This window comes from Excalfactoria chinensis, chromosome 9 (assembly GCF_039878825.1).
Source record: "Excalfactoria chinensis isolate bCotChi1 chromosome 9, bCotChi1.hap2, whole genome shotgun sequence".
In the NCBI taxonomy this organism is placed as follows: Eukaryota; Metazoa; Chordata; class Aves; order Galliformes; family Phasianidae; genus Excalfactoria; species Excalfactoria chinensis.
In genome coordinates, this window is record NC_092833.1 from 2070237 (window position 1) to 2083225 (window position 12989).

General features: G+C 48.3%; 1 protein-coding gene across 8 annotated transcripts in view; it reads left to right on the top strand.

Annotated features, from left to right (window-relative positions):
- Nucleotides 1-12989, top strand: part of ST6GAL1 (ST6 beta-galactoside alpha-2,6-sialyltransferase 1) — a 29972-nt gene that overhangs the window by 13956 nt on the left and 3027 nt on the right. For all 8 annotated transcript variants that reach the window (XM_072344772.1, XM_072344773.1, XM_072344775.1 and 5 more), the window contains 4 exons: nucleotides 5208-5339; nucleotides 6277-6954; nucleotides 9837-9934; nucleotides 12754-12855. In XM_072344772.1, coding sequence (XP_072200873.1) covers nucleotides 6330-6954; nucleotides 9837-9934; nucleotides 12754-12855 — 825 coding nt within the window. In that variant the 5' untranslated portion in view covers nucleotides 5208-5339; nucleotides 6277-6329. The remainder of the gene's footprint in view (nucleotides 1-5207; nucleotides 5340-6276; nucleotides 6955-9836; nucleotides 9935-12753; nucleotides 12856-12989) is intronic.

Sequence of the window (12989 nt, forward strand, 5' to 3'; positions counted from 1 at the left end):
CAGGCTTTGGCTAAAGCTTCCTTTGGTGCCCCATCCATCCTCCTGGCTCTCCTGGGTATGGGTGGATGCCTTCCCTGTCTCTGAGAGCTCTGAGTCACATGAGAGCTGTCAGCCTGCAACAACACTCTGTGCTGAACCCAGTGCTGAGCCAGCGCTGTGCAGAGGGATGCAGGAATGTCTGGGCCTCCTTTGTTGCTTCAGGGAGCAACCCATGTTTCTGTTGGATTGATCTGTCTAAAGCTCTTCCTCCACGCCTGGAAGTCGCTACCTGGCTTTGATAAAAACCACATTTGTGCTGAGGTTGGCTGTCGTGGTGCTCTCTGTGCTCCACTCCAGGAAAAAGGGAGGCTAAAACCTGCAGTGTCCTTTGTTGCCTTTTAACTTCAGCTGCACAAGCACAGTGTTTTCTTCTCTCCAGCAACTGTATCTTCCTTCCTTAACTACTTGGTTGCACTTCAGATCACTTTGTGTCATGTCCCATAACTTCACGATCCTTCCACTGGGCTGCTGCCGTGGTTTGTGAAGAGAGAAGAAGCAAAGGGAAACGTTTGCTGGGTGGGTTTCTGTGCAGTGCATGGCATGGCAGCTGCTGGGCTCTCAGCAGGGGTGCAGCCATCAGTTCTGGATGGGCAGCACTCTAATGTGTTTGCTTTCCCTCGTGCTTGTGGGGATGCTGAGAAAACAGCAAGATGGTTTCAGGCAAAGCCTTCTACAGGAAACTTTCAGTAGTGTTTTCTGATTTTATAAATACATATGTGAAACTTTGGGTGCAGGGGGGGAGGAGCGTTTAAGCTCTTGAAATGTCTTTAAGTATATGTAGATGCTTAGATTTATGCTAAGTGTTTCTGTTCATTATAACGCTATCGGCCCACGTTTCGTCTTTGAAATGTTGGTGTGGGGTTAAAGCCAAGCTAGAGCTGTGCTTGCTGGTGTTCACATCCAAAGGCAGATACACCACGAGCTTGCTGCGTGAGGACGTGACTCGCCAACTTGCCTTGGCACGGCGCATGTTTGACATCTGCTACTGCAAATATTTTGGCTTCCGAGAACCTGGCTGCTGCTTCGACAGTGGACAACATTTGGTATGTTTTGCTATATGGATTCCTGGCTGTCTGTCATGGTTAACCCGTGACACTGTCTGTTACAGCAGCTCCTCCCTGACACGTAACCTGGACGCAGGTTTCCCTAATAGCTTGTGTTCACTGGTAGCAGCTTCCTGGGGAAATTTCTTTTCCTACGTTCAGGTTCTTTGCATTGAAAGGAAATATTCTGACTTATTTGCTGATCTTTGGCCTGAGAAGTAATAGAAATTCGTGTACTATAACTTCTTTTTGCTCATTCTCTGAAAATGACATGTTCTGGTGGGCTGTGATGGGTGTCATCATGGGGGAGCAGTGGTGAGGAGCACTGCCCTGGGGTGACGAGCTCTGCATGGGAAGCAAAGAACCAAATTTGCCACTGGGCCAGGCCCAGAAACAGTAGATGTGCGATTCTGCACGCTCCTTCCAATCCCTTTGTTTGAATTGAATTAGGTTCTGCTCTGAGCAAGTTGTAAAGAGTGACTGCGTGGTCCTGGAAGAGATGGAGAGATATCACACCCACCTGCAAGAGGCTGGCGTCATGCAAGCTATACCCCGAGGGGCAGCACTTGGCACAAAGCATGTTTATTGTCCTGGGGCTGTGGAATGCTGGTTAGGTGTCTTGGTGCGTGGGGATATTTGCAGAGGCAGAAAGTGTTGGCCTGCCACATGCTGCTAATTTAAAATAAACAAGTGCTGCCCTCTCATTTTGAAAGATGAACGCCCTAGAGGAACGCGTTGGTGGAGAAAATGAGCAAGCGTTGCTGTTTAATTTGAAGGCCTAATGTAAAGTAAATAGTCCTAAATGAGCGCTCAAACCCTTGTCTTTGTAGCTCAGCGGGATGTGTTCAGTTGGAGAAGGGTTATGGTAATGCTGTCTGATGATGGAAGCTTCACTGGTGAAGTTGTGATGTCAGAGGGTTCCAGATTTGGCCAAAGCCACGCTCTTGGGAACCAGTGGTTATTGCACAGCATTACCCACTTTCTTTCTCTCTTTTGAATTTGATCTTGAAACGTGCAGTTTTGGGAGTTGTAAAGGTTTGTTACCAGCAGTGTTTTCCACACCTCATACTGTGGTCAGGCTTTACTGTTGGAAAAGTCATCGATGGCAGCACTGCTCGCAGCACACTCCCATGGGTGCGTGCCTGCTGTGAGCTGACTTCTGCTCTATGCCGAGCTCTGAAAGCTTCTCCCAGCCCAGAGTGAGCACCAGGACATACCTGGAAGCAGTTTCCCAGGAGAAGGCATCTGAGTGGAGATGTGAAGTCAGAGCCTTGCTTTACCCACAGGCACTGAGGCCAGAACAGTTCCCTTCCTTGCCCCCTTACTGTGAGTGAGGAATATCAGGTGGGCAGCCGTATCCAGTATAGGAAGCAGTGTTGTGCAGCAATGCTGGTCCCAGCAGCCAAGAGCTTGTCCCAGTGCCTGTGCTCATGGAGGCACTGTGTGTCCTGCTGCACCAAGCAAGGTGTGTGCCTAGCTGAGATAAGCACAGTATTCCCAGCCTGCTCCCAGACTTGTGTGGCTCCTTCATGTGTCATCTGAGCATTCTTCTGCTCGTTCTTCACTTTTCTTTTTAATCTTTGGTTGCGTTTGTTGACTTTGGCAGCGCTGACTTCAGTGTATGGCTCAACAGCTGTTGTATTTTCACAGTGCAGCGATGTTTTGAGAAGAAGCAAGGAATTGCTGGAAGTGAGTCTATTCTGTTTATCTAATTATGAAACGGAAATACATGCAGCTGAATTAACAGGCCAGCTTGGACTGAGCGTCAGAGAAAACTTCTGAAACAGCTCTGGAGGAACAGAGTGTTCGCTTTAATTAATGTAGTATCAGCTTTCGCCTGATGAGTCTATGAAAAATATGGGTTCTTCCATTATAAAATGACTCAATCACAGCTTATTAACAGCTATACTCTTAATAATCTCTTTCCCCAGGACAGGAACAGGAGATTTTAAGAGCAGATGAGAATTTGAGATAACTTCTTCAATCCTTTCTTTATCCACCTTTTCAGTTTCCTTGGGAGTATCGCTTTATTTCGAGTGGAGAAATTCCTGCTCTGCACCTCCATCTCATCCTCTGTTTGTAGAAGAGGATCACATTTCAGATCCTTTTGCCTTTCTTCTTGTTTTAAGAAGTCAGCGAGCCCATTGAAAAGGAAGCAGCGTGCTTGAGTTTTCAAGTGCTTGGTGAGAGCCTTGGGAAAACTCTGAGCTGTCGTGGGGTAAGAAAGTTCCTGTGCTGGATTAGAAACTGCCTGGCAGGTAGGAAGGAAGGCAGTCAGATTCCACAACACTGCAGGGCTCCCACAAGCTAATATCACTCCCACGTATCTGTTGTTCTACTGCAGTAACTGATGTGAGGAGGAGAGGAATGGCAAAGCGTGTATCCTGAGGGCTGCTGGGACCAGAGGGAAAACTGGAAAACCACAGAGAGCCAGCAGTCCTGGGCAACTGGGTAGCACAACAGCCAGGGATGTCTGCATTAGCAGAGATGGCATAAAGCTCTGTTGCTTTGGTTTATTACCACGGGACAGCTTTGAGTCAGCCCCATTTGCAACATGGCCTGAAGTCACTGCAGGCAGCACAGAGCTGGGGTCTTGGAGTGTGGCCCCAAAGGATGTAGGTGAATGGGTTTGGGTGCTGCAGGGTTGCGTGGCTGGAACTTGCGTGCTGGGGCATCCCCTTGGGCTGTTCCCTAAACTTTTTACTGATCACTGTAGAAAACAGATAAGAGCTTGCCAGGCTATTTTGTCTAACACAGTGGGGCTGCTGTGGTAAGCATTTCTAGGGTAAATCTGCTGTGGGTCATGGAAATGCAGATTGCCAGTTGTCCTCCTCTACCCGGCTGGGGCAGCTGTTTTGTACCACTCAGCAGGCACCAGCACACTGAGCTGGGCTTCTGTGCCAGTCCAGGCTGCAGCTCCCTGCAGGGATGAAAGCCTCCAGGATGCCAGAGCAGGCAGTTAAGCCTGGAGAACAAGCTGCCTTCCCCCTCAGCAAAAAAACAACCTGCCTCTTTGCTTACAAGTCAAAGCAAAATCACTGTCAGCACTGCAGCGGTGTGCACAGTTATCAGGGTGGGGATTGCATTTTGTGAAGCATGGAAGGTAAATTTTTAGGCTCCCCTGGGTACCCCTCACTGTGGGGAACGTGAGCTGGCAGTGCTGAGACGTGCTGCTATTGCCTACATCTGGAAGCCTGAAGGTTCCTGGAAGTCAGCCCCTCACCTTGTGACAAGAAGCATAGAGTGAATGAAGTCTGGCTAGGAGTCTGCCCAGTGTGCTGGAAGGGAGGCAGGAGGAGTCTGTGAGCTTTGCTCTGAGCTGGTTGGTTCCGTGCAGCTCCATTTGGGGGGGTTCTGTTTCTCTGTATGTACAGATTCTGAAAGCACTGCTGTCTGTAGGGGGGGGTAGAAGGGATGCCCTCTAACTGTGGGCTGCTCTGTGAGAAATCACAGTTTCTCAGTTTCTTAACAGGGTTAAAATTGGAGCAGTCAGCATTAGGATACATAGAATCTAACGCTACGTACTGTAGCATTTGTAATTTAGCTTACACGGCATTGTCCTGACTCAGTGTTCTGCAGAAGCAAGCTACTTCTCGGAGCATATCACCCTGTGAGATCTCGCCTTCTCTTGCTGCGTTTCCTTGGTTAGAATGAAGCTGTGAGGTTAAAAAAAAACAGCTTTGTCTAGACAGTATTTTGTGAGGGCCTGTGCATAAAGTAATACGTTGTAAAGTGATTTTTTTCATACTACTTTCTCTCCCTTGCTTCAGAAAGGCCGGGAATTGTCTGCCTTTGTGTCTGAGGAGGAGCACCTCAATTGCTAAAGATCAATTAGCAAGACGTTTTCTTGTGAGAAGGTTTTTAATCTCGTTTTCTCTTAGCAATGCTCACTGCACGCATGAACCATCAGCACTGGGGTTTTCACTTCACTGAGTGCATGGACTCATATGCTTTTACAAAGCTGATGTGTTGTTAATGTTTCTGCTGCTGACCCTTCGTGCTGGGATAACAGCTTTGATGGGACGGCTGCACTTACCTGAGGAATTACATGTTCATTCCCAGACCACGAGATTCTTCCATGATCATTTTATTTCTCCTTATTTATTTCTTATTTATTTTTTGCAGGTGTTTCTTGAACTCTTCAGCGCCTCATGCAGCTGTTGTGTTTTGGGATATCCTGCCTTAAATCCTGGACAAAAATCTGCCAGCAGCCAAAAATGACTTGAGTGCAAGAGCCACCACTGCTTTGTCCAACAGGTAGGACGTTGGTAGTTGGTGGCTTCTGATATGTCACAGCTCAGCACAGCTTACTGTCAGCAAGCTGTCTGCAGAGGGAGTTGTTGATAGGGGAGATAATGATCTCCCGAGGTGCACTGGGAGGTGGCTCATGTAAAACTGTTTAACTGGGGAAGGCGGCTTTGTAGAAAAGACATGAAGACAAAGTCAGCTGAAGGCCATCTGATGGTGGAGCACTCCCATCTTAGAGCACAGCCGGTGGGAGCTGGAGGTGACTGCTCACAAAAGGTGCTGCTTAAGGGGATGGGCAGTGCTGTACAACAGCATCTGGCTTTACTACCTGTAAGGTGAGCATACCTTGAATGACATTTATCGAAGAGTGTTTTTGAGCACAGCCATGCTGTGGCTTAATTGGCTCCCAGCAGCTGGTTTCTCACCAGGAGCACGCTCAGCCCACTGAGGGTTTGCAGTAGTTCCCTGTGTAGTTGCTAGATGTCAATTGATGAAACTCCTGGTGCTCATAAATTCAGGTTTTTTTTTTCAGCACGGTTATGTGCCTTGTTATGTGCTTTGTTAGTGCTCAGGCTTGCGATGAAGTGACAGCTCAGTTCTGGAAATGCTGCTGGTGGCATTTGCATATTGGCTCGCTGGGATGGGAGGCAAAGGAAAGCAAAAGGGAGACCTATACTCCTGCTGGTGTGCTTCTAGCTGTCTTAAGAGTTGCTTCAACGACAGCGGCCCCAAGTCACTGCTACACAGCACATGATGATTAATAGCTCCTTCAAGTCTATTTGTTTGACATTTGAGGTGGTGGACTTTTGAACTCTTTAAATGGGCTGAGGTGTTAAAATTGTCCATGTACTCCCTCTCCCCACCCTTTGCCTCACACTGCTGCCTGTGATTTTAAATGTATGTGTTCATATGCACACCCCTTGACCGTGATGTTCCTCTCCCCCAGGACCAGCTTCCTGCCCTGTGCTCACTGTATCCCATGTGGATGCGACGTACACTATGGTTCACATCAACGTGCTGAAAAAATTGATGTGTGTTCTTGTGGTGATACTGATAGCTCTGACAGTTTGCCTGTGGAAAGAGACAAGAGGAAGCTACTATGTTCCTTTCAAGAACGATGATACACAGGTTCACAGGACTTTGGTGAAATGGAACCTGCTTAAATCACAGGGACTCTTCCATGAAGCTGCTGGTGATGTGGGTCAGATCCCTAAAGCTTTGCCCAACAACCAAAACAAAGTAAAAGGCATCACCTCTGGAGCAGTGGAGAAGTCAAGGAAAGCAGCAGACCATGTGAAGGTATGGGATAAGGACAGCACATCCAGAAACCTCATACCCAGGCTGCAGAAGGTCAGGAGGAACTACCTGTCCATGAACAAGTACAACGTGACTTACAATGGGAAGATGAATGCTGCTAAACTCAGCCCAGAGAAGCTGCTGTGCCAGCTGCGGGACAGGGTGAACGTGACCATGATACGGGGATCAGACGGCCCATTTAATTCCTCGGAATGGCAGCACTACCTGCCAGAGAAAAGCCTCAATGAAACAGTGGGCCACCTGGGTCGCTGTGCTGTTGTGTCCTCAGCGGGCTCTCTGAAATCATCTCACTTGGGACCAGAGATAGGTTGGTATTTTTCTACTAGGGTTAAGTCAAGCAATACTGTTGTATAACTTAAGTGGATTTATGCTGAAAGAGGGTAGATTTAAGTTGGATGTTAGGGGGAAGTTCTTTACTAGGAGAGTGGTGAGGTCCTGGAACAGGCTGCCCAGGGAGGTTGTGGATGCCCCATCCTTGGAGGTGTTCAAGGCCAGGTTGGATGGGGCCCTGGGCAACCTGATCTAGTAAATCTGGAAGTTTGGTGGCCCTGCCAGGCAGGGGGGTTTGAGCTTCATGATCCTTGAGGTCCCTTCCAACCCATCATTCTGTGATTCTGTGTAACTTGCACTGAACAGAAGAGACCTAGAGTCACGCTCTTGCTCTGCTGGAGCCACAGAGGTATTGAAAATAAGCTGAAAACTATCCTTGCAGTGCTGTGATGGTAACAGTGCAGCCCAGGAGGAGATGGGAATATTGATGAGATGCTCTTCACTGAGTGTGTACACTGCACACCATAGGCTGTATGGTGCTGTAGATGACAGTGCCTGTGAGTGTTAGGACTCGGGCATGCCTGCTCCCATGAGCAACCACTGATGGCAGCAGCAGTTTCTCAGAAATGGATTGTGATAGAAAACAGCTGCAGTCTTAACTCTGGAATCTTGCAAAGATTTGATTGTGGTGTAAGACAGCTCTTCCTCAGAAGGAAAAACAGTAAGTAAAAAATACTCAGCCAAATGGGTAAGCCCCAAGGGGGAATGCAAAGGAGTCGAGAGGATGTGACTTCTCTTTTATAGCGAGTCCTTTAAACTTTCATGACTGTGTTGACCTCACCAGAAAGCAGAGCTAATAACTGAATACCGGGAAGAGGTTTGGCACCTCAAGTGTTTGTTTCTTGAGAGGGTGTGGGGTGGGCTGAGTAATGCTTATGTGCTCACCGCCCGCTCAACAGTCAGAAACTTTGTTTTATTCGGAAAGACTCTTGCAGAGAAGGAAGTAACAAAAACAGCAAAACAAAATCCCCAACACAACCAAAGCACAAAAGGGGAAAAAACAAACCACTGACCACAGCCGTGAGCAATCTGCTTTTAGATGACCCAGCGCTGAGCACAGGGCTGGCACTGGGCAGCCTTCACAGGTCTCCTCTGACTCTCATTCTTGCTTGTGATCATCCAGCAGCGGCAGTGCCTCACTGAGCCCACGGGGCAGCTGAGTGTGAGTGGCCCCCAAAAGAGGTCTGTGCTGTGCTACAGCCACAGGACAGGACAGACTTCGGAGGGCTCAGTTTGTTGTATGGAGTTTGGTGATACTTTGTTAAGTCTTATTTGCTCCTATTGATCTGAAGTCAGTGCAAAGGGTAACAAACACTGAAGCATCGGTCTTGTACTATGGGTTGTAAAGGAGTCTGGATACTAAAGGATGTTGTCTCTTTGAGGAAGCAGCATCCAGGGTCTATCCTGACTTCAGCTCTGGGTTTTGTGCTTGGTGGAAAATTCTCCTGTGGCTGCAGTCCCACTTTGTTCACTGCTCATTGTTTGGGCCTCTGTGAAGATTCACACTGCACTCGCTGCAGGAGTAGCATATATGATGGGTCTCTCCTGTAGAAATGACTTGCAGGCTTCAGTACTTCAGTGTGTTTGTAAGTTATCAGCTTGATCAGGTCCCTTTGGCCTGTACTAAGCTGGAAGTAGCCTCCATCCTCTGAAACAAGTAGACAGATAACCCTTTAATACATTATTCAGGAACAACTGAAGGAAACCTTTCAGCTGCGGTGGCAGGCTGCTGTAGGGAGGTGAGGGTTTGTGTTGCCGTGTGCCCAGAGGCTGTCCCTAGTGGGTGCCCTTCAGGGCAGGTCCTGGGTGAGGATGAACAGCATGAGCTGTGTTGAAATGCCTTGAAGGATGTGATGAGAAGGGTGGCAGCAGCATTAACCAGGGAAGCACTGATACAAATTGCTTGTTGGCAGTTGGTTGATGTAATTGTTTTAGCCTCCTGATGAGCATTTGAGGTCAGGGAGGTCCAGAACTAGGAAGGCAGACCTGACTTTGAGAACCTTTATGGGCTGGAGCTTTCTCAGAAGTGACCTGATCTCTTGTTTGATGCTCTGCTGTCACCCAGCTGGCTTGTTTTCAGCAGTGTCTGTGCTGACTCCTGTGATGGGACTGTCACAGCACGTTGTAATCCAGCATGCAAAGGCTGGATCTGGGATGCGAGCAGCCAAGTGATGGATGGGCTGTGCCTCTGCTGCTGCAGAATGGAGAGCGTGCCAGGTGTGCAGAGCAGTGTCTCTGTGCCTGCAGTCTCCTAGCCTGTCCCTTAGGCTGAAGCATCAGTCTGTTCCAGATCACACTGGATGAATTCTGGAAGGGTCACCGTGTAACATGCCCTGGGCAAATACCATTAACCCTGCTGCCATCCCAGTTAGCAGTTCTTGTGTCTGAGTCACAAACTGGAACCTTTTTAGCTCAAGCAGGCGTCTCTGCTAATAATTCTGCATGGTTTTGACTGCTGAGGGAAAGATCCTGTTTAATGGGCAGCGTTGGCCTTGATGAGTTCTTGGTGATAACAAAATCTGTGAGTTACCAGTGAAAAACCAAAAGGAGGAAATGCTGGGCACGACACAACCATTGGGACAGGATTGACAGGATGCCACATTGACAGGATGCCACAATGAGTTCATCAAACACCATTTGTAAGTGTGCATTTGGGGCTGTAATAACGCTTGGTGTTAGAATTATAGAATATAATTAGATAGAATTATCAAGGTTGCAGATGACCTTCAAGGTTATCAAGTCCAACCGTCAGCCCATCCCCACCATTCCTGCTGGGCTGATACTTGTGGTTACGTGGCAAGTCTCCATAGCTCCAAAGCCAGCTGTTTGCTCACTGCTTTTGCTCTGTTCTGCTTTCAGACAGCCATGATGCCGTCTTGCGGTTTAATGGGGCTCCTGTCAAGGGATTTCAAGAAGACGTGGGGCAAAAAACAACGATTCGTCTTGTTAACTCCCAGGTGGGTGTGATGGAAGTTCAAACAGACCAGGCATGGCACAGCTGCATGTCTCTCCTCTGCTTGGGAGCTGAATCATAAAATCATCATAGGATGGCCTGGGTTGAAAAGGACCATAATGATCATCTAGTTTCAACTCCCTGCCGTGTGCAGGTTTGCCAGCCACCAGATCAAGCTGCCCAGAGCCACATCCAGCCTGGGTAAATCCAGCTGAATGGTGGGGAATGGCCTTCCTCCTAACAGGGACACGGGCAAACCTCCTTCCCATTGCTCAGATACCTTCTGAGGCTCCTGCATTTAAATTAGCACATGCTGGAGGCTGTGCTTCTTTTCTGCTCAGAGATAATGTGTACAACGTATTAGTAGCGTTGTTAAATGGCTGAAAAGAAATGCCCAAGAAATGCACTTAGGAGCATTTGCACCCTGCTGTGCTCTGCTCTGCAGCTTGCTCCTCTCAGTTCCCCTGTGTTCAATCAGCACTCAGATGTGGGACGGTTTGTCCTTGCTCAGCCAGTCTTTTTTTGGCAGCCACATCTGGCAGCTCACATCCTTCCTCTGCCCCGTTTGACCTCTCTGTATTTTATCTTCCTTCTGTGTGCTTTATGATGGCAGATAGGCATTATCACTTGAGAAATCTTGCTCTGAAGAAAATGCCAATTGCCGCTCTTCCTGCGATACAAAGTTGTTTGTCAGTGAAAATATGTATGTGACCTGGGTTATTTGCACAGAGATGAGGGTAACGCCATGACTGCATGTTGTAGGATAGCACCAACAGCGCCGTGTGGCTGCTCTAGTTTTGGGCTAAGTGTTAAGTGTGAGCACTGCTGCTGTTCCCCGTGGCAGCTCTTGTTTTAGCTCTTGCCATTGATCCATCCTCAGTCCAGTCCTCAAATGAAAGAAGCGGGATTCTCTGTATCTGATCTATCAGTCTGTATTCATTGCTGTCCCTTTGGCGTGGGTGGCCAGTGGCCCTGAGTTGCTAAATAGCTCTTTTAATACATTTTCTTGAACAAACATAAGCAACGAGATTTGGGAACAGTACCCAGTTGTGAAGTTTGTTCACAAGCTGTAGACTTTAACTGTACAATGGGGTGTCTTGTTCGCGTTTAAGAAGGAACGGGGTGATGATAGTGTCCGGAGAGAAGTTTGGGATCCTCAGATCTGAGGATGGGTTTGCAGATCCCCAAGCTTGGTGGTTGTTCTAAATAGAGAAACTCTTTAATGTTCCCTTGCCTGTTTTTTTAGATCTCGACTGTTTCCTCTGTCCTGCTTTTTTAATGACATGTGTTCCTGTAGTCCCTACTGCAAAGCATCAATTTGTCCTGGGAAAGCTCTCACATCTTACAAAAGTAGGGGCTGAAGACACTGTGGGGGGAATACTAATGTCCTTATGTAGGACACGATTCCTTTCAGCTGAGCTGACCAGGGAGCAGATTACCAAGAGCTTTCTCCTAGCTCTTGTTTACAGCTCTCCTTTGCTGTGTTGGAAAGCGCTCTGCCATCACTGCATTTGCTGATATTGGCATTAATGAGTCTGCAGGGAGAAGAAAGGAGATGGTACATCCACAGAGTGAAGTAAGGTTGTGATGGCTGAAAGAGAGCGTGTTTGGATTACGGGGCAGAAACTGCATTAGCTGGAGAGCAGCTCATTATGATCTGGTGGGTAATTGTACCAGCAGAGTCAGTGCTACGCTAGCAAGATATTTGCTAAGCAATGAGTTAGCTGGATAACAACTCTAACTAGTAAATGAATGGACTAGTCAGCTAATTAGAATCAAAAGACTGAGCAAGACAAGTAAGTTGTGTGTCGGTTTAAATGGTGTTTAAGTACTTAGAATCAGTCTCTCTATTGACAGAACAGGTAGGCAGTAAGGTATCAGGGAGCCAGAGGCCCACCTTGGCTCTTACAGCTGGGCTTTTGTGACTCTGGGCAGCCCTTTGGAGGCTGGCGTGCCTCTGCTGGCTCACATGGCTGTGCTTGGCCCACCTTTGCTTCCTCAGCTTCTCTTGAATCATCCTTCCACATGTTTCACATCAGCTTTTATTTCTTCCCTGGAAAAAAATCCTGGAAGATATCCAGCCTTTCAGTGGAAACAGCAAAACGAAAACGATACGCCAGCATTCCTCACCGTTTCTGCCCCATGGCATCCCAGCCTTACCTGGTTGAGGGGCAGCCCATACCAGCTGCCTGGATCTCCAGGAGCTGCACTGCACTCCGGCTTTGGGGCACGCTGTCAGCAGGTGACCCAGATACTGCCACTGCTGCGAGGAAATGAGGCCACGCAGTGCTCGTGGTGAAGGGAAAGCCTAATCCTCTGGAGCTGGAAACAGATGCGAGGAAACCCATTTTGCTTTTCGAGTAATAGGCTTCTGGGCCAGCCGCAGTGTCCCTGTGCACTGGTTAGCAAGGACGATCAGTTTGCTGCTGGAGGTGGCCTAGATACTTCAGGGTAAATGGAGTAGCTCTTAATTAGGCCTATGGAGAGCATGAGGAAGACGGGAGCTGATTTTTATGAGAGTGCTTCTCTTAGGCACAGCTTGTAAAGAGCTGCTGATGTGAGTTAAGCCCGAGGGCAGGGAGGGCAAAAGACCAGTGCCTGCCTCTGTGGCCTGTGCTTGCTTTTCACTGCAAACCCATGTTAGTGCAGGTTGTTGGAGGCTGTGCCAGCGGTGTATGGGTGGCTGCAGGAGTCACGTCCTTACCTGCATGCTGTGGGAGCAGCACAGGGGTGGCTGTAGCCGTGCTCAGTGGACCTTGCTGCTCCACCACTGCTGCTGCTGACTGTGTGTATCAGCGTGTTGTGTTTGTTGTGTCATTCCAGCTGGTCACTGTCGAGGAGCAGCGCTTCCTGAAAGATGCTCTTTATAACACTGGAATCTTGATTGTCTGGGATCCAGCGCCGTACCATGCAGAAATACACGAGGTGAGGCTGAGGCAAAAAATAAGTCAATAAGATCAGGTGCATGCTTTGAAGTGTAGCTGTTAGCTTCCATCCTAATATGAACAGCCACTCATTTTGAGGCTATTCTTGTTTACCTCTTCCTCATGTGTTATGGT